This window comes from Ostrinia nubilalis, chromosome 5, assembly GCF_963855985.1.
Source record: "Ostrinia nubilalis chromosome 5, ilOstNubi1.1, whole genome shotgun sequence".
In the NCBI taxonomy this organism is placed as follows: domain Eukaryota; kingdom Metazoa; phylum Arthropoda; class Insecta; order Lepidoptera; family Crambidae; genus Ostrinia; species Ostrinia nubilalis.
Genome location: NC_087092.1, coordinates 11,526,900 through 11,553,647, shown reverse-complemented (window position 1 = coordinate 11,553,647; position 26,748 = coordinate 11,526,900). Strand labels below are relative to the sequence as shown.

At 36.2% G+C, this 26,748-nt stretch overlaps 2 protein-coding genes across 5 annotated transcripts in view; one reads left to right on the top strand and one right to left on the bottom strand.

Annotated features, from left to right (window-relative positions):
• Positions 1 to 26,748, bottom strand: part of LOC135071927 (coenzyme Q-binding protein COQ10 homolog A, mitochondrial) — a 123,749-nt gene that overhangs the window by 48,763 nt on the left and 48,238 nt on the right. The window lies entirely within an intron of this gene.
• LOC135071926 (plasma membrane ascorbate-dependent reductase CYBRD1) overlaps positions 1 to 26,748 on the top strand; it is a 104,715-nt gene that overhangs the window by 36,921 nt on the left and 41,046 nt on the right. Inside the window, exon 1 of one of the 4 annotated variants that reach the window (XM_063965809.1) lies at positions 832 to 1,097. The exons of the other annotated variants lie outside the window; for them this stretch is intronic. Coding sequence (XP_063821879.1) covers positions 1,066 to 1,097 — 32 coding nt within the window. The 5' untranslated portion in view covers positions 832 to 1,065. Of the gene's footprint in view, positions 1 to 831; positions 1,098 to 26,748 lie in introns of those variants that run through there. 4 annotated transcript variants of the gene reach the window in all.

Genomic DNA, 26,748 nt, shown 5'->3' with positions numbered 1-26,748 from the left:
GTAAACATTTTAATAAGTGACTGACTATGAAGACGCACCTTTTGTCTTATTTGATAAGAAATTTTGGTATTTTAAGTGGGGAATTTTGGTGAGATGATTAGGAAAAGTAAATATACAATAGATCTTTTGGATTATGAGTAATTTTTAGAATTACACAAAAATGTTCTATATCACGTTTAAATCGTCTATCTTATTTGTGTAGTAAATTGTTTACCTATGTAAATATCTCTTATTTGTATAAAATTAATCATTTCCTCTTTGTTACGCTTGTAAGTCAAAAACGAATCTGATTCATTAGAGCGTAACAAAAGCGACAGGTTGTATTGTCGACTTGTCTCCTTGGGTACTAGATTAATATTATTGTGCTCTACAGCGGTTGCAGCAGCAACTCTTGCAATATATTTTAGGAAATACAGCTCGGTAGGCAATAAACGTTCTTACCTATGTGTTGAAACCTGTTTGCTAGTAATATTCTAGATTCTGTCCTAACGTTTTGTGACGGGACAACAATAAACACAATAGTACAAAGGTAGCTAATATAAGTAATGATTAGTACGAGTACCATTGCAGCGTAGGCCTAATATAGTCAAGGACGTGTACTTATTACGACAAGGAATTCATATTATTCCCACGCGCCAAATACAATTGTTTGGTTGTGCTCTTGTGAAGTAGATTTCACTGTAATCACTGTTAAGAACTTAAGTCACCGTCGTAATACTTATATTACTCATCACCGCGTCCTCAACGCACCCTGAAAAGTAAAATCATGAAATCGCACGCCCAGTCCGGTCAATTTACATAAATTGATCGAGCGTCGTTGTCGCTGCGAGGTGCGCTTGCGCAGTCGCGCGCCCAACCGACAAACTGATACACGTTCCACCGCAATGCTTAATTACATCCTCGCTTCTCGCAATTGCACGACAATTTAACACTTTTACAACACCAATTGGTTTTATAAACTGGCCAGTTGATGACGCGCTGGCCGACGCGCGCGCAACGGAGTCCTGTGCGGTTATAACATAACCGATGTTATAGTGATCTCTAAAGTGCAACTTCTAGTCAACCATGCGTCAGAGGTATCAGCTGAAACAGAGACCGTACGTATCATTGATAAGCTTAGAGTTAGACCGTAGCAAAGCGACAAAGACAATGGATAGAAAGTACGCTTGGACGTCAATTTTGAACGCTTTAGTTACTTGAAACAATGGCATTTATCGGGCGGATCAGTGGTTGATAACATCTATTTATAGGGAACTGTGGTGCTTTCAAGAGCGATCGTTATCGTGTTATGATATCGTCTTGGAAAAATGTTAATGAAAATTTCAACAAGGTTTCATTCAAAGGCAAGGGGAGATTTGTGTAATGAAATTCTATTTTTGATGAGTCTTAAATAAGAATCCTTCGTAGCGATACTATGAATGAAAAAGTCAATTACCTTTCCTTGTAATCGTTTGTTTGATCAATTGCTGCGTGTTCTTTAATAATAATATCTTTATATTCGTAGGCTTCGCAAGTATTTTTATGCCAGTCAGTGGTTCTCAGGTCAACTCTCCCTTTTTCGGTTGAACCCAACATCTGACAAAGCATCATTATGTAACCCATACATGGAGGTTGAATTTTATTTTAAAAGTCATTAAACGGAATGACTGCATTATGTTGGGAGATAATAAAATTACCTATGACAGGAAAGTAAACGATTTTTTAATCACTTTTTTACTCATTCATGGTTTAGTTTTTGTTTTTATTATTGAAAACGTTTAACGTTTTTGGCGAACAGCGACTTTTGAGTTTAGATAATTCATTAGCTCATATCTTACAGGTGATGTTAAACAGATAATCTACTCATACAGATGTATCATGCTTAAAATATTTGTTTGTATAGGTGTCTCATATTTCACGAGGAAGACGGAACATAATAATACAGGGTGTAATGAACATGTTGGCATGTAGTTAGGTCCATATTATAAAACGATGCTCAGTATCAATACTCAATTCATGTACATACTCAGGTAGATTCGAGATTTATTTTTATCTCAATTTCAGGCTTGAATAAAATCTTGAACTTGATAAAAGTTACGAAGGTCATTTCAGAATACATACCATCCTATCTTGTATGTACCATCATAAACTGCATCTTACTTAACTGATGTCCGGTGCGATTGCAGTCAAATACCTGCCTTGTTCTGCATAAAAATACGGTTTCACTATGCAGTCTATAAAAATTCATAATATCAACTCATCAACCTTAATAATAATAAATTGTACAGCTAATTACTTAACCAGTCTCTATTTAACTAAGAACAATTACAGTCAAATCTATTTTAATTTCTTTTATTTATTGCTTATTAATTTAACAATGAAGTTTGGGAGCTAGAACATATATCTATCTAGTAAGGCAATCTCTTGTACCATGTAAGTTTTTTCCATCAATCCTACTTTTTAGATAATTTTCCGTAAACAGTGGAAAATTTCCTCTTGGCATGGACATGAGCCATCAATATAATATTCAGTAAAGATGTATCTAGTCAAAATAGGATTCAGCTAGGTATATTGTTGTTTAAATTAAGTCCTATTTGACATTAATCTTAATAAAGTTACGGACAAAATGTTCCGTAACTTCGTTCGTTGTTAGTAGAGTAGGTACCTGAGTAATCTTTTTGAAAATTAGGTAAGAACTTTAATTATTTTAGCATGAATATTCAAGTTCTAGCAGGCCTGTGCATCTCCGCGAGTTTAAATCGAAAACAAAACACGCACGATTGCCCACCTACAGGATACTATTCGACAAGGCCTCACATACGAGCGAACATTGACTCACGCACGCGTATTCATGTGTATGATGGAAGAAAATAAAGAAAATGGTGTACTAAATACTGTGCCTCAAGACACTGAGAGGTAAATAAGTAGTTAATATTATTCATGATAATTCGCACGCACGCGTATTCATGTGTATGATGGAAGAAAATAAAGAAAATGGTGTACTAAATACTGTGCCTCAAGACACTGAGAGGTAAATAAGTAGTTAATATTATTCATGATAATTCATGCTAAATCATGTATTTCCTCCGCCATTTTCCGCAGTTTGGCACCTCACGTCACATCATTTTACCGAAGTCAGCCCTATAGCTTCGGCGCAGTGCCGATCACTGACGTTTGTCAACAAAATGGTGCTTGACTCTTGAGACAGGCTAAATTACACCATATTGTTAATGACATTGAGCATACATTTTTTTAAATACCTTCGCGAAGTAAAACTTCTGTACGTAGTACTTATTATTATTCTGTGGTTCTAGTGCTTAACTCAGTCAATGCCTGAGGTATGGGAGCGGCATGGGAGGGGCAATATTGAAATTTATTATGACGTGACTGGACGTACAAAACTGAAGTCTCGCTGACGTTTGACCGTCACAAAATCACCTTCCCGTGCCTAATTCAGGCTTAAAAAATAATAGGTAAAACAATTATTTTTGCTGTACAGTTTCAGTCACCCGTAACTATGTGTCGGTCAAAACAAGTTCGCGTATGTTTTGCAACGCGAGTGGTTGTTTGGCGGAAACTCCGTCGCTACGTAAACTGTTGTCGGAGAACACGACCCGCTTGGAGCGATGTCTGAATAATTTGTGACCGTTGTTCTCTTTGCTTTCAGGTAAGTCGCCTTCCCTTTTGCTGCTGATGAAGTAAGGTAAAATAGGGAAAATATACGTAGAGCGAGTTTAAAAGTTAAATTGGTATTGAAACCCTTAAGGATTCAATTCAAGGTAAGTAGTACGTACTTATTTCAGATAAAACATTTATTCATTATACTACTGTTAGTAGGGAATTTAGTGCAAGAACCCCTCCACTTTGGTATAGAAGGCTCATTTTTGCACCAGTTGTTCTTTGGGTGCTCCTGAGTAGGTTTCCGTCGGTAGACATCGGGAGCCCCCCCTGTGGTAGCAGGGGGAGGGGGGGCAAGTTTCCTTCTGCCGCGCTTCACTTTAAGGCCCATATCTTCAAAACTATGGGTATTAGGGCAAGTGTGGTGTCATTTTCGGATAATTAAAGGATGGCGAATTCATTTCTAGAACAAACTTTTTGCCTTTTCATACAAAAAAATAGAAATATGGAGTAAAATTCACAAAAACCAAAAAGTATTTTTTTAAATAAACGTCGTTTACTTTTAAACCACTGGAGATAATCTAATAAAAAAAATATGTCCTGAAAGCTACATTTATCAGGATTATAAATATGTACCATTATATGGTACTTTTTTGAAAAAAGTAGGTGAAAAAAAATTTTTCTTCAGGACACAGCGGGCGAATTTTAATGCGCGTCGGAAAAAAATATTTATTTTATCCATGAATTCATACTATTTGGTTCATAAGCAAGTAAAGATTATTATTTTAGAATTTATTTATAGTTCCTGGCACATCATGCTACCATGATTTGTATTTTTTCTTCAATAAATTTTGAACTCTATGTGTTAGACATAAGGTTGAAAATAGTTTAATTACATTGTATTAATGAAAATATCATAAGAAGAAAGCACTAAATAAAGAACTTTAATTTGTCTAAACGTCTAATGATTATTATTATTATTTTAATTAACATTTTTATTTCTACATACTATTGTACCAGTGATAACGGAAAGGTAAGTCCGTAAGTGTGAGGAAAGTGAGGATTGATTATTATCATAGTACGGGAGATTATTTTTAACACAAAGGCTACGGCTGTGACCATTATAGTTGTTTTTTCAGACAGCACCAGCTTCTGCACTACTTCTTGCACTTACATCTCACCATTTCCAGGCAAGCTTCGGCAGCTACGGGCAAATCGGTCCATGTAGGCTCCATGTTGCTATCGACTCTGGTCCACACCCAACCAGTCGGATAAAGGGAAGACTGAGTCGGTTGCTTGCAACTGATCCTATACGCGAACCCCTTGAATTACTGCCAGTAGCCAATGCTGATACAAAGCTGTCTGGGTTATTTTATGTAGGGCCACACCTAAGCGTAGTCCACAGCGACCCATTAGGATCTTTATTCTCCCTTTTTTATTCTCTATCATCCAAAAAAATCCTATCCATTAGTAAAGTGAATTAAGCGTTTGAGTGAAAGCCACCTAATAGTCTTCTGATGCCGGATATGCTGACCCAAGCAGACCCATCCTTACAGTATTAAGTGTTTCATGGACTCCACATTGTATTCCACATGCTCGAGAGCTTCTGTTGTTAGGCCCATTTTTTGGGACATGTGATTCGTTCTATAATGCCCAGTTTGCGTACCTGTAATTGCTTGGGCATACCTTTGAAAAGTTTTCATGACCCTGTATTTCCCTTTAGGAATGATTTGGAGAGGCTTATATCGTTGGGAGCTTTCCCATTCAGCCCTGTTATTCTTGGATATGGCCATATTATGGCCATGAGGTAGCTAAGCTTTTAGATAAAGGTAGAGGTACTATCAGTTCTGACCCAATAGGTATCGTCTCTGACCCTTGTCTCGCTAGACTGTCGGCTCTCTCATTGCATTCGATCCGTGTATGTCCAGGTATCCCACATTAGGGACACTTTGTCATGCCTTCAGAGTTTGTTCATCTTTAAGATTGCATCTAGAATACCTAATTCTAGACTCAACCTTCACTGAGGCGATGGTTTTGTTTGAGTGCTGCCTGGCTGTGGCTAAGGATGTAAATATTGCGTTTCTTACGCCCCTGTTTTTAATGCACACATAATTATAGCGTAGAATTCAGCTTGAAATACTGTAGCAAACCTCCTTAAACGTTCACTGTGTTTATTACTACATGCTATGAACGAGTGCTGTAAGTGCCCACCGACCTAGGCAGTTTTGTATCAGTATATCAAGGGCAGTAATTATGTCCTTATGATTATTTAAAATTTAGTTGGTTCAAGGGGTTCGCGTATAGGGTCAGTTGCAAGCAACCGACTCAGTCTTCCCTTTACCCGACTGGTTGGGGGTGGACCAGAATCGATAGCAACATGGAGCCTACATGGACCAATTGCCTGTAGCTGCCGAAGCTTGCCTGGAAAGAAGTAGCGGTGAATCTGGTGCTGTCTGAAAAAACAACTATAATGGTCACAGCCGTAGCCTTTGTGCTAAAAATAATCTCCCGTACTATGATAATATCAATCCTCTCTTTCCTCACACTTACCTTTCCGTTATCACTGGTACAATAGTATGTAGAAATAAAAATGTTAATTAAAATAATAATAATAATCATTAGACGTTTAGACAAATTCAAGTTCTTTATTTAGTGCTTTCTTCTTATGATATTTTCATTAATACAATGTAATTAAACTATTTTCAACCTTATGTCTTACACATAGAGTTCAAAATTTATTGAAGAAAAAATACAAATCATGGTAGCATGATGTGCCAGGAACTCTAAATAAATTCTAAAATAATAATCTTTACTTGCTTATGAACCAAATAGTATGAATTCATGGATAAAAGAAATATTTTTTTCCGACGCGCATTAAAATTCGCCCGCTGTGTCCTGAAGAAAAATGTTTTTTCACCTACTTTTTTCAAAAAAGTACCATACAATGGTACATATTTATAATCCTGATAAATGTAGCTATCAGAATATATTTTTTTATTAGATTATCTCCAGTGGTTTAAAAGTAAACGACGTTTATTTAAAAAAATACTTTTTGGTTTTTGTGAATTTTACTCCATATTTCTATTTTTTTGTATGAAAAGGCAAAAAGTTTGTTCTAGAAATGAATTCGCCATCCTTTAATTATCCGAAAATGACACCACACTTGCCCTAATACCCATAGTTTTGAAGATATGGGCCTTAAAGTGAAGCGCGGCAGAAGGAAACTTGCCCCCCCTCCCCCTGCTACCACAGGGGGGGCTCCCGATGTCTACCGACGGAAATCTACTCAGGAGCACCCAAAGAAAAACTGGTGCAAAAATGAGCCTTCTATACCAAAGTGGAGGGGTCTCCATACAAATCATTGCACTAAATTCCCTACTATGTATACTTAGTACACTTAAGAGTAATGCTAGGGAGAAACAACGTTCCTAGGTACCAAGTCCACCAGGTTCACCTAGTTAAAAGTAGCTGGTCTCTACAATATAATTCTGAAAACAAAGAAAGGTGTTTCCAATGTCACAATTTTAATTTTATTGTCCTTTTATGATTTTTTATAGGTAGGTAATATTAAAACAGAAGGGTATTGACTATTGAGACTTGTATATTAGGGTGTCCCGTCGTTGTATGGGAAAAATTTTTTTTTGAGCTACGGTTACGCAAGAGGTATCAAAAGTTGCGTTTTGACATACAGATTACGATTAGCATTAAATTTAATGAGATACCTGTCATCTTGAGGCCTCTACCTGTCCTTAAAAAAAATTTAAATTGCTATTTTAGGGGTTCCTAACATAAACTATTAATAATACAAAAATAGCGTTTTTATGAAATTTGAGGGTACACAATGAGTCACAGCAAGGTTTAAAATAGTTTAAAAAGTAATAAATCCATAAATACTTTCAAAACAGAATTGGCTTTTTAACCAGAATTAGGCATTTACGCGCGCGATTTTAATGTATTCCTAATTAATCCGTGGGTGAGCCAAGATATCGATTTAATTTGAGGATACTCAATTCCCTTCTCGCAGCAGGTTAATAATTTTATTACGCTATTATAAAACAATGATTGGCATCTCTAAGTGGAAGCTAACAAAAATGGCAGTCAATTTTAGAAAATCAACCATAACTTGAAAACTATTTGTCCGATTTCATTATTTTTTTATTTAAATGATAGCTCTACGTGTGCGCTTGATATTTTGTAGTATAAATTGTATCGATAAAATCAACCTTTAGTTAGTAATTAAAGGAAAATTGAATTTTTTTACATTGTTGTGATACTACTTTTTAAAACATTTTTTTACAAAATGTCTTATACTCCACTAAAAGTTTTACACGAGCCAAAGAAGTGTATTAAATTGTCTTTAATTTGATATATAACATGTATGCGTTTCATAAATAAAAATATATTTTTACTTCCGTTGAAGTTCACCATTGATAAAAAACTTCGTAGACAACAAAAACTTCAGCTAGAAAGTGTATGTAACGTACATAAATGTTATTTATATTTAATAGTATGCTAAAACTATTAAACATGTCAATTAGTATTCTGTTTAAATATAATATTATAAAGATTTTTGGCTAGGTAGTTTTTACCTGAAAAAAATCAAAAAGTATATTACTACCATATATTGCTAAATATTTGTTAAATATATGTTAAAATTATGTAATATTATAACAAAAAAGTGTGATGCGATACCTTACAGCAATAAAACCTCAACAGAAATAATACCAACAGCCTCGCCGAAGGAGTAGAAAATTTGAGAAAAACAAGTCAAAATATGAATTCTGCTAGTTCGAACCAAACCTATTCCTAACTAGAAACAGTCTGTCATTGCCTGCAAATCATATCTTAGGGTTCAACTGCCACTGTTATTACAAAATTAAATGAAATAATTGTGAAAAAAATATAATAGATGACAAACAGTGAAGGGCTGATTAAGTGATTTTTTGAGACATAAAAATGGCGGTAGAGCCCTTGAGACATTATTTTATATTTTTTAAATTATTTTTACGGTAATCTACATCCTATGACGCAACTTTTGAGGGGTCTTGTGTAGCGAAAAAATAAAAAAAGGTATTTCGGGACACCCTATTGTATATAGAAACAAAAATATGAATACCAGACCAGACATAAACATTTCCAAATATAAACTCCCAGTCGAAGTAATAAAAAACTTTTAGACATAGTTAACGGTCATATTTATTGTTTTAGTACAAAAATAGTTTGATGCTCTCATAAAGTGGCCTTAATTGTAGTACGTGCATCATGGCGTCCACTCAATTGATCTGTGCATATTTATCAAATTTTACCTACCTACTGGCATAGATATTATTTGCAAGGCTATTTAGGTCAGTTCTGCCTAGTGTTGCATTTGCACTAACGCAGGTCTAATGGACTGTAATGGAGAGAGTACCTTGCAATAAATGCATTTAGAGTGAAATAGATTATACGATTTTCATGAAAATCATATTTACTTAGTATTAACTTGCGACCAAAGTTCACACGAAAATCAAATCATATTCAAACCAATGAAACTGTAATATTTCATGATGCTTCAAAAATAAAAGTATGCTTACATTGGAATGTAAGTATGCAGAATTATTCTCCAAAGAGTGTAAGTACGTGTTCTATCCTCTTTTTCATAATTTGACACACTGGCCACTCGAGCAAACAATGAGAAAAAGTTTTATCGAAATTGCAAAGCCTTTGTTTTTTTTCTATGGTTTTGCTATTCCATCTTGCCAGTGCTGTAAAGTGAATAAAACTTAACTCAATCAAAAATTGAATTTAATCTGAAGATTAAAAAATAAAGAACATTTTACGAAGCAGATTTCGCAGCAGCTGACAGTGATTCGAGTATATTCAAAGTAACAACCATCCCAAAGAAATGTTTTAGGCATTATTCAAGGGAAAATGCCTGAAAGTAAATACGAAATATAAGCGAATATGCCAGTCGCGATCAGTCAATCAGAATATTAGATTTGTGCGTAAAGGCGTATGTTTGAAGAGGTAATGTGACTGTACGAGCTGAATAAGGCAATTTTCTTTGATAAAATGTATTTAGATAGACACTACAATAGACGTGAGTGATGATATAGCGTCAGAATGGATTTAATTAACAAACGATATTAATATGGACTGTTAGCTATACTAAATTTTCAAAACAAACGGCGAACAAACCTCTTTTCCACAGTGCCAGCCGCGTGCTCAGCCGGGCCCGGCGTATCTCCGAAATGCAGTTTGTTTGTGAAGTATTAGCACATATTGATGAGAAAGACCATAGTTCCATAGGGGCTGGATCCCGCACTCATTAGATTCACTTGATTTTGGAAAATGACAAACGCTTATGTGGTTGCCGAATTAAAGAACACACCGCTGTTGCGCACGGGCGTCCTTCCGAACTCAAAACTCTTGCGTCACTGGGGGGCGTCGCAATCGCAATCGCGAGCCTAGCTCCATAGGATTGGAAAGAATGTTGCCAGTTTGTGATTAAAAAATGCAATTAAGAAAAAGAGCAAATTCCTTCCAGTTTGTGTTGTTTTATCTTAAACTAAAATTAAGAAACTAATAAATATATTTCGGTACGAAACATACCGCTCACCTTAAAAGTACCGAGTATCTTTTAACAAGACAAAACCTATGATAAGAAACTTACAAGTATCTAAGCTATTTGTAGAGTGAAACCTAACTTTAAACCTAAAACTACTCTAGCTTTACTTAGATGCAAAACGTACCTACTCCCTACTCAACAGGAAGAGGACAAATCTTAACAACAGCTCGTTTGAAGAACGACTGTCCAATTTGTAAAGTAACGACCAGACAGATCCCGTCAGGACCTGGGTGTAAGGCGTGAACACGCGCAAGTCTCCACTGCAAGGGAGGAACGTTGTCTTCGCGTAACACCACAATCATGCCCTCACGTATCGGGGCACCGCGATTACTAAACCACTTGGTTGCTTGTTGAATATGATGTAAATACTCAAGACTCCATCTCTTCCAAAAATGTTGAGTGGACTGTTGGATGAGACGCCATCTTACTAAGCGGCTAGGATTCTCATCCACTAAAGAAATGTCAGGAATTGACGTTAAGGGCTCACCTATTAAAAAATGTGATGGAGTCAAAGGGAGAGGATCCCAAGAGTCTGCACTTAAAACACAAAGTGGGCGCGAATTGAGAATCGCCTCTATTTGACATAAGAGCGTATGCATCTCGTCATATGTCAAAGTTCGTGTGCCGACCACACGATGGAAATGATGCTTAAAGCTTTTAACACCCGCTTCGAATAGTCCACCAAAATGACTAGCGTATGGGGGTTGAAAATGCCAAGTGATGCCTTGACCAAGAACTTTTGAATTGAGCGTAGTTTGTACTACGTCATTACGCAAGAAACTATACAATTCCGTAAGATACCTATCGCATCCCACGAAATTCTTTCCACAGTCTGAATAAATATCTGTACACAAACCGCGTCGCGAAACAAAACGCCTAAGTGTAGCTAAAAACGCTTCTGTGGAAAGCTCCGAAACGATCTCTAAATGTATAGCCTTAACGCTCATACATACGAAAACTGCTACATAACATTTAACTATTTTAGCGTTACGAACCTTATTTGCCCGAACGTAAAATGGACCTGCGAAATCTACTGAAGTTTTTATGAATGGTCTGGCCGGTCGCAAGCGAGCTACGGGCAACAAACCCATTGACGGCTGCGTGTGCGCGGGGCGCGCACGAACACAACGGACGCATCGATGAATGCGTTGGCGGATGACGTCACGACTTGATAATATCCAATACTTTTGTAAAAGTGTATATTGGGTGCTTTGAGCCCCACTGTGCAAGTTTGAAACGTGAATAAAGTCAATCAGTAAATAAGTTAAAGAATGTTTTTTAGGTAAAATCAATTGATGTTTTGACTCAAAAGATAAAAGCGATTTATGAATTCTACCGCCAACGCGAAGCAACTTGTTTGAATCTATAAAAGGATTAAGACGTTTCAATTGATTTGATGGTGATTGCCCATTACAAATCTTCAAAATATCATCATTGAAAACTGAATGTTGAACAACTCGTATAAGTCGATTCAAAGCGAAATTATACTCTGACACAGTAATGTGTTTTGAACTAGAAATATTGACCTTTCTACACTTGTGATAGAAACGAAATATCAAAGCCGTAACACGAACAAGTCTACCGAGTGAAGAAAAACGTGAAATAATTTCTACGTCCTCGTTTGGAGTAGAAGTACTCGAACACAACACAACATTACGCTTTTCTTCATCAGTAGGAAGAACAGGCTTTGGAACAGGCCACATACTTTCATCCTCGCTCAACCAGCGAGGCCCATGAAACCACATCTCATGGTGCAAGAAAGCAGCGGGTAACATGCCGCGCGAAGCAGCGTCCGCGGGGTTGTCGGCCGACGGGACGTGCCGCCAACAATCCGCGGGGACAATATTCAATATCTCCGTAGTACGGTTTGAAACAAATGTTTTCCATTCATGGGGCGGTGAACGCAACCATGCTAAAACAATACTTGAATCCGACCAAGTATAAATTTGATCACTTTGTATTTTATCACTATAATTTTGTAACACCTTTTTAATAAGTTGTGATAACAAAACACCTCCCATCAGTTCGAGACGGGGAATAGATACGCGACGCGTAGGCGCGACGCGTGTTTTCGCTAACAATAAGGACACGCACACACTACCATCCTCGCGCTGCGCGCGGAGATAAACACATGCTGCGTATGCCTTTTCGGAGGCGTCTGAAAAGCCGTGAAGCTGTAATTTACAATTTTGAGGGAAAACATGACGCGAAAAGCTAATTTTAGACAATAGTGGAAGCTGACTTGTAAAGCTGGCCCACGAATCGACTATGTCTTGTGGTGGGGTTTCGTCCCAGTCCACAGAAGAAATCCACAATAATTGAATTAAATGTTTTGCAAATAAAGTCACTGGAGATAAAAGACCGAGAGGGTCGTAAATACGTGCAATTTCTGAAAGAATGGACCTCTTTGTACATTTTTCAGAGTAACTTTTCACACTGAAACCAAAAGTATCTAAGTTCGGGTCCCACTGCATACCTAGGACCTTAGTGGATGAGTCATTCTCCATGTGTGCGAAGGGCACATTTTCGCACCGCTCACCATGAGAAACTGTCGGTTGAGAACCGAGAAGTAAGGCGGGAGAATTACTATGCCACTTGTGCAACTCAAAACCTGCGGATTGACAAATACCTATCAACTCTTGTTGTAGGGCGAGAGCCCGTGACTCATCACTTTCACCCGATACGACATCGTCTACAAATACGTCGCGCATGAGGACCTGCGATGCGCGCGGGAAGCGTGCGGCCTCGTCATGAGCGAGCTGCTGAATGGTGCGAAGAGCAAGATAGGGCGATGAGCTAACTCCAAAGGTCACAGTGCAAAGTCTATAATCGCGTAGGGGCTCCTCGGGCGAGGTGCGCCACACTATACGCTGAAAATCCCTATCCGATTCACGAATCATGATGTTACGATACATTTGTTTGATATCAGCTGTGAAAGCAATTAAATGAATGCGAAATTTTAATAACACATCAACAATATCTAAATGAAGCTTTGGACCAATTAACAAATTGTCGTTTAGAGAAAAACCGTTTGTAGTCTTAGAGCCTGCGTCGTAAACTACCCTGGTTTTGGTGGTTTCACTAGATTCTTTGACCACGGCGTGGTGCGGTATATAATAGTTACCACCTGCAGCTGCTGGACTATCGACGGGCTCCATGTGGCCGAGCTCTAAGTACTCCTGGAGGCACGCGTGATAATCATGTTTGAGCTGCGAATTGCGCTCGAGTTTGTACTCTAATTTACGAAATCTCGAAATAGCAATATCCCGCGACTCGCCGAGGGGCGGTGCGTCAGGTTTGAAGGGAAGAGCGACCACGTATCGCCCACACTCATTACGCGTATGCGTGTTTTCAAAAAAGGATTGACACAAAAGTTCATCAGGAGTGAGAGACTTTTGTTCAGAAATTGTTTCTAATTCCCAAAATCGCTGGAGGTCAAAGTCGTCGTAAACAGAGCTGTGACACACCTGGACCGGAAGAGAAACCTCAATCGATGAATTCAAATCGAGTTTACCCAACAATAAATAACCAAAAATACTATTCATAGCAATTGGTGAACCTGGTAGACCCGTGATTGTGTTATGCAATAAAATTTGCGGAATAATGTCAGCACCTAAAAGCATTTCCACTGGTTGTGGTGTATGAAAACTCGGATCAGCTAAAGTTAAGTTTTGAATATGAGACCACCCTGTATAAGGTAATTGACAAGTAGGCATTTGTGTTGTAATTAATTTGGGCAAAATCAATGCACCAACATGAATCGATGGTTGCGATTGATTTCTAGGCGCAATGAAGAAAGAAGCCACTCCCTTAGGGTAAACCGGTTTGTTATTATTTATTCCATAAACTTGCGGAACGTTCACACGTCTACGTGAAATACCTAAACGTTGTGCACACGCTTCCGAAATGAAAGTAGCCTGGCTGCCCGTATCAATTAAACAGCGCACGGTTGATAACTTGTGATCATCAATATAAATATCGACAAGTGCCGTAGACAATAACACCGTACTCGTGCGCATAATAGAATCGTTTTCCTTATCTCGAGTTGACGTTAAAGTCAGCTGGGCATCAGTCGTAGAAACAGAGACAACATTATTACACTCCGCCGTGAGCGGGAGCGGGACGGACTGATTAGTACCGCTACTCGGATCGAACGCTTTGTTTACATTATTGTCAAAATGAATTAATGTGTGATGGCGCTTCTGACAATTCCTACACGAAAAATTGGATTTACATTGGCTCACGTTATGGCCGAGATGTAAACAATTGTAACAAACACTTTTGTTTTTAATAAAAGAAAATCGATCTTTTATTGAAAGATTTAAGAACTTAGAACATTTCGTCAACGTATGTTGAGCATCACATAACAAACAATGTGCCTTATCGCTATGCCGATTAGGCTGAGTGTTGCCTGACACGTCAGAGGATTGCGGCGCGAAGTTCGCCGCGAAGGCTTGTCGCTGACCGGCGGCCATATTGCCGCTAGGGGGCGCCGCTCGCGAGCTAGACTGTGAGCCAAATCTACCGCCTTTATTGTTAATAATTTTACTCGACTGCCCGAAATTATCGTTAGAAAACTCCTCAGCGACAAGTTCACGCTCTAAAAATGAAATGAATGTGTTGACCTCTGGAATGTCTGAAGGTGAACACAATGATAACTCGAATTGCTTACGAACAGATGCGGGAATTTTACGTAGTAAAATGTGTAACAAAACGAAACTCCATTCACTGGTGGGAAACTTCATTACTTCAAGAGGTTTAATGTTTTCTTGGAATGTATTTAATAAGTTACGTAAATCACTCGTTGATTTTACGTTACAAGATGGAATGTTGAGTATTTTATCAAGATGATTCGAAGCTATGATTCTTTTGTTTTCATAACGTGAAGTTAATATTTGTATTGCTACGAAATAATTAGCATCAGTGATTGGAATGGACTTTATAAGGTTGAATGGTTCATTTTTTAACGTAAGAAGCAAATACCTAAACTTTTCCGCATCCGTGTAGGCAGTATTGTGGTGAACGAGAGAACAAAACAAATCGAAATATGAATTCCATTCTGTGCTTTCGCCAGAGAAACTGGGCAAAGGCAAAGTAGGTAATTTAGCATTACTCGAAAATTCTGAATTAGCAAAGGGACGACTCATTCGTCTGCTTTGCTCCTGACATTGTTTTAATTTATCTACTTGAGTGACAATTGCATAATATGAATCGTCGAAGTCGTTTCTAATTTTGATTTGTTCCTCTTTATTGAATGATTTAGATTTAATGAGAGACTTTTCGACTTTAGTTTGCAATTTGCTAAACTTTCTATGAAGAGCTGACAAATCTTTGGTACGTGAAATGAATTTTTGAATATCTGTAGTTGCAAACTGTAATGTTCTCTTTAAATCGTCTAAAATTAAATCTCGCTCGAAAATATCCTGAACACATGAACTACTACTCTCGCTATTGGAATCTAATGAGGTCTTGGAATCATTTTCCACTTTCGATTGCGCCATTTTGCGTTACAAAGATGGTCGCACGTGGAATGAAAAATGTGGTACGTATGTACGCTAAAATTACGATAAAACTACACAATTGGAAGGAAAATGAAAATCCGGCTCGAAGGACCAACAAATAATATGTTAGCTATACTAAATTTTCAAAACAAACGGCGAACAAACCTCTTTTCCACAGTGCCAGCCGCGTGCTCAGCCGGGCCCGGCGTATCTCCGAAATGCAGTTTGTTTGTGAAGTATTAGCACATATTGATGAGAAAGACCATAGTTCCATAGGGGCTGGATCCCGCACTCATTAGATTCACTTGATTTTGGAAAATGACAAACGCTTATGTGGTTGCCGAATTAAAGAACACACCGCTGTTGCGCACGGGCGTCCTTCCGAACTCAAAACTCTTGCGTCACTGGGGGGCGTCGCAATCGCAATCGCGAGCCTAGCTCCATAGGATTGGAAAGAATGTTGCCAGTTTGTGATTAAAAAATGCAATTAAGAAAAAGAGCAAATTCCTTCCAGTTTGTGTTGTTTTATCTTAAACTAAAATTAAGAAACTAATAAATATATTTCGGTACGAAACATGGACTAACGCAATAAGATATATTTCACGCACACATGGACGTCTACGAAAACTAATATATTTTGTTTTTATGAAAAATTGGCCTGAAAAACATATTTCCATAGAGGTGCAAACAGCTGGTAACTATTGTACATGTTGATGAAAAACCTTGAAAAAGATTCAGTGCATTGTAATGGCGACAATACAACAGATCCTACACTGGTTGGGTGTGTTTTCATTACAATTTGTAGGTCATTAAGGAGATAAGAATAAAAAAAAAACCTCAAATCATTTACTTTTAAACTAAGATTTAGTTCGGAACTGGCAGTAGAAAAAAAAGAAAAAGAAAAAAGAGTGAAAATGACTTTTTTTATTTTGCATGAAAGCAATATTTAAAGACCCAAAACACAATGTGTCTAATTTGATTTTGAACGTCGCTGCGTAGCTTTGATGAAATTTAAATATACAAAAGAATTTCTTAGTATCAATTAGAAGGGCTTTTCAACTAAATTACGTATTCATTAATAATCCGCTGCTTAACTTCTGCTACAAGAGCAAAGCTTAATATAAAACTTTTAATGAGAACATTTTATAATAATGAATGAATATCGTCCTATTGCGTCCCATTTTTGAACGCTTGCAGATTTACTTACTTATTTAATTAGTAAATGTGGTGAAATTTTATATTTGATGGCCATTAATACGACTCTAATTGATTAATGAATAAGTACATAACTATTTGAATAAAATATTTATTGATTACATCACGATATTGATGTGGCAACAACGGTGAACAGACTTTAAATCTTTTTGCGAATTAGTATTAAAAAGGGAATTTAATGTAATTTCAAGTAATTAGTAAATATTTATAAATGTGAACAAATCCGCTGATCATTAACGATCAATTAAGTAAAAGAAACAAACAAAAGGTGGTAACAGATTGCATAGGGAAGCGTTACATGACTTTGATTTCCTCGCCTCATTCACTGAATCAGCCAATTATAATCGTGAACTTCAATTAATCCAAACGAAGCCCGTTTATAATCAGTTTTTCCTCACGTCATTCAGTTCATAATTTATGACTAATTCGTTATTATCACTATCCTGTGAGCCTTGTTGAGTGAAGTAATTGAATATCCTGCTTTGGCTCTCCCTGTTTTATCGTTTCCTTGATTACAGGATATTTAGTAATTGGTTGTGCCTTCACTTTGTACTTATTCGATAATTAATTTTTTTCTAAGATGAGGTAAATTGATGGAAAGCGAAATGTTAAAGTAAAATCAACAAGTTCGGTCGATTTTTCGATCCATAACTTAGAAAACTTTATATTGCGTACCTTATGTATGAGAAGTACTTTTTTTTTGGGGCAAAGAAATCTCAATGGTGGTTTCGTTTTCTGCAGAAATTATTTAGCATTTTCTTTTTCAAAAACCATTTTCTTACACTTATCTTTAAAAAATGCACAGACCTAAAATATCATCCTTAATGTTTTATGAAAATAATATTTATGTAAGTAGTTAGCGCAAAGGGCAAGAGTCGCCGCGTTAAAATAATCTGTTTAAGGAAGCGTAGGCGCGCGCGCAGCCCGCGGGAATGCGGAACGGCGACTCGGCCAATCAAGTAAAAGGCGATCTCGCTCGGCGCGTTCCCTTCGGCAACATTTTAATTATTACCTATGCAAATTACGCAAAGGGCTACTTTGTAGGAACGCACGGTCGCGTTAGCATCATAAAGTACCTATATATGCAACCAACGATTGCATTAATTTATTGTAATCAGTTGCAATTTCTTCATATGGAAAATACAGTAGCTAAAAGTTTACATCTTTCTGTTAAAATTATCGTGTCTTCCTATTGGTTTTTGGACTAATTATGAAATGAAACAATACCATACATAACACTCCGAGATAAGGCACTTGTGGTTTACAAACAAGCAGATTTTCCTCGATAAAACATCGCGTAACGAAGAATAGAAATGTAGGCTAGGCACACACAAAACATTAAATATTAATTGTTTTCCGACTCGTACGCCAAATATGTCTTGTTCTACGTCAAAACTTAGATACAAAGTTCGGTCAGTTCGATTATAACGAAGTATAACTGGTTCGGAATAAAATCAGACGTAGGAAATTGGGCGTGAAAGGCGAAGCCACGTTTTAGTGCACGACTCCGGCAAAACTAGACTGCAATTGCCAAATATCGGCATAGTTTTGGTGATTGATAGATGGGTTTCCGAAAAAATATGCACGCGATTTTAAATTGCCAATTAGCACGTGGAGTGCTGAAAACTTTTCCGCGATTTGCGTCAACTAGGTATTTAAATATTTACTTATAGTTTTCGCTGGCTTTGGCGTGCGTATGGTTGGAATGTCGCTCATACTATGACGATATCTCTATTGTAAATAGGCATTAGCAATTTTCATCAATTTGTCACCAATTTTAATAAACTTATTATGTTTTGTGACGATGAAAAAGTAATTTCCTGCTATGAAAATATTATATTCTGAGTCTGACATGGCTTATACTCGTATTTAATTAAAATTAAGGCATTAATTAATTTAATACAGTAAGCCCAGCTAACTAACGTTTCCCGTGTTTGTCGTATCTCCAACCACTGTGTGATTTATTCAAAGAGTTACCTCACCTCTTCCATTTTCAATGTGGTATTATTGCGAAATAAAGTAAATAATGCTTGTATTAAAGTATCTGTATAATTTATTTTGTTTTGTTACATTTCGCGGTAGATTTATAGGTTCGTAATTGTATTTACAGCTTCATAATTCATTTGTTGATTATATTTGAAGCTGTCACTACAAATAAACGCAAAGTTACATGAGCATACAATGTAATTTGATTAATGTTTAATTTTCACTTACATTGCGTATTGTTAATAACTTACAATTAAAACAAATAATAAAATCCCAGATTCTTGTATTTTAAATGAATTATTCGCAATGTTATTTATTACACTAGCTCGTAGAGTCATAATACAAGTTTATTCGTTAGAGTGCTTCTTAATCCATTATATCCCACATATCCGTATTATAACTTTTGAAACAGGCGTGTATTTTTGTCTTGTAACAATCTTAGCTAGGTACTAATGTATTGAAAGATGAAAACAAAAAACATCTCAAAAATGCATTGAGCGTTTGGCATGCAATACAATATGGCCCAAATATGGCCAAAATAACTGTCAATAAGTTAGATTAAGTTCATACGAGTGAAACAAGTCCGTCTGTTTATTTATGTAAAGATTAAAACGCCCGCGTCAAATGTCTTGAACTATTCGATTGAATATCGATAACATCGATAGAATGCTACTCGGTAATCGGATTCCCAGAATTCTCGGTGTTAAAAACAATCGGTGATTTCAAGGTAATCGGGCGGCAGGAAGAATGCAGCTGCAGTTCGCCTTGTAGGACCTTGTACTACTCGTTTGTAGATTCGATTGTGTTAGGTATTTGCGATGTTGATTAATCGATACCTATTAAATGTATCGTGTAATCGCCGAATATTATTAAGAATTAGTAGACGTGTTTCTGTTCTTGTAAAATTAGTCAGAATCGTTCACTTAGTTGGTTGTTTAGTGTCAGTAACAGTTACCTACTTAAGTAATATAGTAAATCTTTTGTACAAATATAAATAAAAATTTGGACAATTTCACACAGCGCCAGCTAACCCCAAAATAAGCAACTTATATGCTTGTGTTATGGGTGCTAGTTTGACGGATATACTACTTATGTAATGTAATGTACAGAATATTTATTAAAAAGACAAAGAGTCGAAGAAAATTAAACTAATATTTATTAAGAAACAATTACATACTTATAAGTAGGTTTACACAAGAAAGGTTTTCCCAAATAAGTAGGTAATCGCCATCAAATAACACCTTTTCTAAAGTACGTGCTTTTGCAACGAAAAGCTCTCTGTTAAGCTGAAGGCTGCACACAGCATCTAATGTGGTCAGGCATTGGTCTGGGTGTGGCATGAAGCGAGAGTCTTGGTGAACTAACTTATTAATTAAATACAAGAAAGGCTTTCACAAATATGTAATCACCATCTAACTACAGTTTTTCTACAGACAACTGAAATCAACTAAACAAAGTAACATCTTATATGTGTGTTTTTGTAACAAAAAAAGTTCTCTGATATGCTGACTGTACGCAGCATCCTAATGTGGTCACTGGTCAGGCGCTGGGTGTGGCCCGAAGCGAGCGTCTTGGCCAATTCCTGGACATCGAAAGGTCAGAAGGTACCCGAGGCACAATCGCGCCGATGATTTGCTCTATTAGGGCGTATCCATATTGACTTGTTCTATTGTTATCTGAGAATTTCTATCGCAATCTTTTTTAACAAAAAAAGTCCATACATAAATGAAAATATTTAATTGGACGATAATTTATTTAATATCATGCCAGTGGAGATAGTTATGTACCTATTTTTAAACGACATCATTCGAGAGTATCAGAGTAACATCCATAATTACCTAATTATACATGTAATACCTATTCCATGCCCGGAATTCCAGGATTTGATTTACCTATCAGCAATATCAGCATCTATGTTTTGGCTAGTAGAAATTCTAACAAGAAGGTCGCATTTTGATTCCAATCATCAACCCTTATGAACAAAAAAAGCCTGAATCTCTACAAACAATTTGTAAACAGCAGCTCACAATCAAAGATTAATAGGTTTATCACTATGAATGCAGCCTAATAATGTTGTATTGAGCGCTTGCGCAGCCACGCATCTGTTGCGGCGATACGCAGATACTTAACCCTTAGTGAAATTATTGCAAATTCGCCTGTCAGCTTCTTGAATAATGGACAGGTAGTTAGATATTATGCCACTTTGGATGTTTTTCGCTTGCTTTTGAGAGGGAATCTTCGATTACTGATTGATTAATGTTATTTTGTACGTAGGGCAAACATTTTTAATTTTCCTTTTGGATGTAACATAAATTTTAGAACGGCAGCAGTCATGTTCTTTTCGATGATTTAACATGAATAAAATATGCATGTAAATCAATTGTTCGTCTAACGATGACCTGTCAATTTCTGTAGAGAAAATAAGAGAAAGTGCATAAGCTATTATGCATAGATCTGTGTACAGTCAACTGCACAAATATAAAGTAAATAATATATTCTGATAAATTAAAATCTAAGTTAAATGAGTGTTAAACTTAAGCTGATGCGTTTTAAACTACTTTTACCTGTATAATGCGATTGCGTTCCTACGCCGCAGGTTTATGTAGGGAATTAAGATGCTTTAGTTTTGCCTTTATGCGTGAAATCACGACTTGAGGCATTTCGTGATGATCGTTAAAGCGAATAAATCGTTATTATGATAACTTAAAAAGCTTCAATAGTTGAGCATATTAGATTAAAGCTTTTACGCATATTAGTGAATAAGTAGCGTCTAGTTTTTCTGAAATTCTAGCGAAATCAGCTTGTTTAAAAGGATTAAAAATGTATCTAAGAACGCATTTTTGGAGAAAGTAAATAGATTCACAAGGAAAATTAACACTCCCGGTGAAAAAATCATAAATAGTCAGCCCAACTTATGGAAAAAAACTCAATAATCTCACTTCGATTCACCAGCGTTCTCATACAGGTTTAATTGAAGTAGTAAGTAAAACTCGTGACGCAGGTACCTACTGAACAAATTCATCTTAAACTTCAGGACTATAAACGTCAAAACATTTACGAGTACACGTAGCATCATAGTACGCAATAAAATGCTTTACAGCGATGCAATTAGGGACATGTTCAAGCATCCCCAGGGCCGAGCACTTCAGCTCGCTTGTTTATACTTGTTCCTTAACTTTGTCTGCGAGTTGGGAACGCCCAGTGTTGTTTGAGGATTTTCCCATTTATGTTTAGGGCTTTGAGCAAAACAATTAGGTAATAGATTGTTCACGGATAGATTAAGTTTGTATTAGTATAGTAAATATGTTTTTTGATAGATTGACTTTGTATTAGTTCTTGTAGAAAGTTTATCATCTTGCTTTTATTTGTATAAATTTGTGAAAATTGTGAATACCTACTAGTAATGCTACGAGTAAATTTTGAAATAAAAAGTACCTACATATAATGTCGCCCTGGTCGTAGTATGATAAATCAAGAAGTACCTAATGTACCTTAAGTTAATGCAATAAAATAAATATCAGGTTCAGGCATAAGTAGGTATGTAAATATGCAATTGCAATATTTTAACAGTCAAATAGCGTCTTCTTAAATCTTTTTCCGATAGAATCAGCTTTAAAAATGCAAAAGTTTCAAGACTGTTTACTTTTATAATGAAAACTGCATGCTCATTATATTCTATTGAAAATCTCTGAGGTTGCTTTGAAAGTTGCAGCAATTTGCATTGGGAACGTTTTAATCTACGAGTAAGTAGAGAATAAGCAAATAAATCGTATTGAAATGAAAAAGATGATACCCTGATTATGTAGTAAATTAGCATGTAGTTTAATATGCTCGTTGTCGAGCTTTGAGAGAGAGAAATTGCGAGAGCTGAGAGATTGTACGAGTAGATATCTTTAATAGAAGTTAAGTAATTCGTATTAACTAAGTATTAGCAATACCTTGCTAAAATAGATTTCAGATCGTAATGATTTCTAGCTGCATTTGCCAGTATAACCCCGACCAACCACAATATTGTTGAGTAACAATGTACTGTCCGTAAGATTAATACAACACAAGTTGCATAGCACATCTGATCATCCTATAGATTTTTGTTGCAAAATAGCACGTATTGCAACGGAATAAGATACTGCAAGGTTTATCTTGATGTGCCTACGTCTTAGAGGTCCATCTCGACAGACTCAATTATGGCCGACCTCTGATCCCCACAACTGGTCATGTCCTGTTTTCGAAGCATTGATTGCTCTTACTTTATGTGAACACAGTATTTGTAGATGGAGCTTTAACTCAAAATTATAACTCTTAGACTATAAATTCACAATTGCGCTGTTTCGGCTAAAAACCAGTTAAGTACTGGTATCAGTTGCAAAGCAGGCAGCAGAAATCAATTTGGATTTGGCTAAATGATGTGTATCAAACGACTAAAACATAGTTAAATATTATGTAAGTAACAGTTAGAACTTGTGTGTCATACACAGATTTAAAGGTTTTGAAACCTGAATGTAAATGGTCAAAACAAATTTCTATAAAATTAGACACCCTATAAAATTTCCCATATCTATAAAATTAGTTAATATGTACCTATATCGTTACAACGTATTAAACCTTTACCACAATTGTTATGCCTTATCTACTTGGGTTTTGCTTAAATAATTACAAGCTAGCCGTCCAAATTGCCTCCCCAATGGAGATGCGGCTTTGTGGCCGAGGGCAGGTTAAGAGTGCAAATTAAATTTCCAGCAGAATCAGCCTAGCTTATCTGAATTGCATGACTTCAGCTTTTCATGAATAATCTCCGGGCACTAGGGTCACTACAAATACAATTTACGGACAGACATAGTAGAGATTTAAAAGTACTAACTAAAGGTTTTTGTTGCGAAGTTCGGATATAAGAAGAGATTTAAGAGTTGGTACATGTGCAATCGACAGCACATCCTACTAATATGCCTGGATGTCTGTATGTTTGTTACTCTTTCACGCAAAAACTACTGAACGGATTTTATTGAAACTTTACAGTTGGTATTATTGTTTATAACCCAGAATAACATATGTATAGGCTATACATTATGACGATATGTGACAAACTAAATTTTACGTGGGTGAAGCCGCGGGCAAAAAACTAGTCTTACTAGACATTTTTGTTACAAAACGGCCTTTATCACAACTACATAATATGACATAGTACATAATATTTACCTTTATGTGTCGTTGTCTGAACATCTCATATAACTCGGGTAACGGTATGTTTTCCGAACAAAATAAAAAGAAATAAAATAAACTCACTTAACATCGTGCGACAGTAGTCAAATACTTGCTTTGCATAAAAAAAACATACTGGGTAATTGTTGAGAAGTTCGGACATCACACTTTTTATAGTTATCTACCGAAAAACCGATGTAACATCTAAGAAGAAAAAATATGAAACATTATCTGCAGGATAAAAGAAAATCTACGGAGTTTCTCCTCTCGACGCTATTCACAGACAGAACAAGCGTATATTTGACATATTTGTCGTAATTTCACGTTGAGATGCGCGGGACTGTTATTGCCGGCAATTTTCCTTTGTTTTCCCTTTTTAGCTTTCTCGTACTCGAACGTTTTGTAAGGGACTTTACACACCAGTTGCGATGCGATGATGCGCGGGCGCTTAAGAACTCGTTTGTAAAATTATTACTCAAAGAGTTATACAATTTTTTTAAAGAAAGAAAGAAAGAAAAATATTTATTTGGTACTAAATGATTGTTTTCGTCATAAAGCGGTCCAAAAAAAGGGAAGTCTTACGTCTTTCTTTTTAATCTTTTGCCTTTCCTCCTACATCTGCCCCTGGAAAATTAGATCGTGCTCAATAGCATAGATGATGTTGGATATTTTTATCTAGTATTTTTTACTGGAATTTTGGGATTATCTGATCTTACTTTACTTGCTGAAGACGTGGAATCATCTTATTAATAAAATAATGTGTTATAATAACTATTATTTTGCTATGCTCTAAAAGCGGACACGGAATACAGAATCAACAAAATAACGTAATACATATCAAAATATACGGCTTAGATCTTCTTGATCTATTTATTTACTATGTAAGTAACCTAGTAAGGTAGGTCGTTTCCCCCGGTTCCACTTTCGAGAGCTTTATCAGAGCGTTGCCATGGATACGGGTGACGGCCACTTTACGTAATTGGTCAATTATTACGGAGAGCCATAAGGCACACGTATTAGCTTTCCAATAAGTAAGGGATATTATCAATATTCTAAAGTTCAACCTCAAACTTAGCTTATTATTACCACAGAATAATAATAAGTTATGATAGGTAGGTAAAGACGTAGGTACATATTATGCATTACTAGCTTTTGCCCCCGGCTTCACCGTGAAATTTAGTTTTTCATAGATCGTCATAAATTATAGCTTATATGTTATTCTGGGTTATAAAACGATAATACTGTAAAGTTTCATCAAAATCCGTTCAGTAGTTTTTGCGTGAAAGAGTAACAAACATCCAGACATCCAAACTTTCGTACGTATAGTATTAGTAGGAAGTAGGATATCTGACTGTACATAGTATAGACGATAGTGCATCAAGATACACTGCACCTAACGTAGTGTTATTTATTTTACAATACAATTGTTATAGCTAGATTATGCTGACTGTACTCGTACATGCTTGGGAGAGAGCGCCAGGCAGTCTCTAGTGTAGTAGTTTTCCACGGTAATGATGATATCGGGGTACGTAGATTAATGAAGAGCGACACCTAGATATAGACGTAATTGGAGGCCGTTTTTTAATCAAAATAATCTTCAACTACCTGATAGATATACTTACTTATCCTCTCTGTATTTTGAATTCAACACAATATACTTCCTCAATCCTTAAGAAATGGTTCTACTAAAAAAATGAATAAAGGAAGAAAAGCCTTGGTCCTGGACAATCCCATTAAAGGGGAAACCTAGTACCCACAAAGGGCTTTATGAAAATAAGAGAACACTGGTAGATAATGCAGACCGCCTCAGAGTTGAATGACCACAATCTTGTTCATGTTTGCCGACCTCGATATTTTGAAACCTATTATTAAAGTCACATTTTGGTACTTAATTATTGTTTGTGGGAAACAAGAACGAAATTTCTGTGTTTGGAGAATTTACACAAAGATACTTCAAAGGTTTCTCAATCAAGAGACAAGTTATAATAACGTAAATTTCTTGGATAAAGCAATAAATATTTATTAAATAACATGAGACATGATGAGAGATAATATTATTATGTTTTCCTTACTTAAATAAATCCTGCTTATGTAGTTATAGGATGAAAAGCTTTTACATTTTCTCTGACATTGAAAATTAACTTGCTAGCTTATTAATTGATACTTTGCATGAAAATTGCTTTTTCATTCCCTGAATAATCTAAACGATGTAAACAAGAAATAATAATCAAATAAAAATTAATTAATTTATTACTGAACCTCGAGTAAGCTGTAAAGCTTAATTGTCTAATTATGTTTCTAGAATCCTGTGGATTACCTAGAAAGTTAATGAAGTCCGATCGGCGGTCATTAACTGGTCAATAATAACTTTCTAGAGACCTCTTCTACCAGCTACTATTGAGAAAACTAATTATTTACTATGGTTTTACGTCTTCTGTTTGCGTCATATTAAAGTTAGGCACGTGTTCACATTGATCAGTTAAAGTAAGTTCAGATGAATATGCATTAATGTTAATGGTTTTATATTTACCACAGTTTAAACGCCTTACATTGCTGTTTCACTATTTTCTTAATGCGAATTAACTATAGTATTTTATCTAAATAAGCCTTAAAATAATCGTTCAAACAGTTAAATGACAAAAAGGT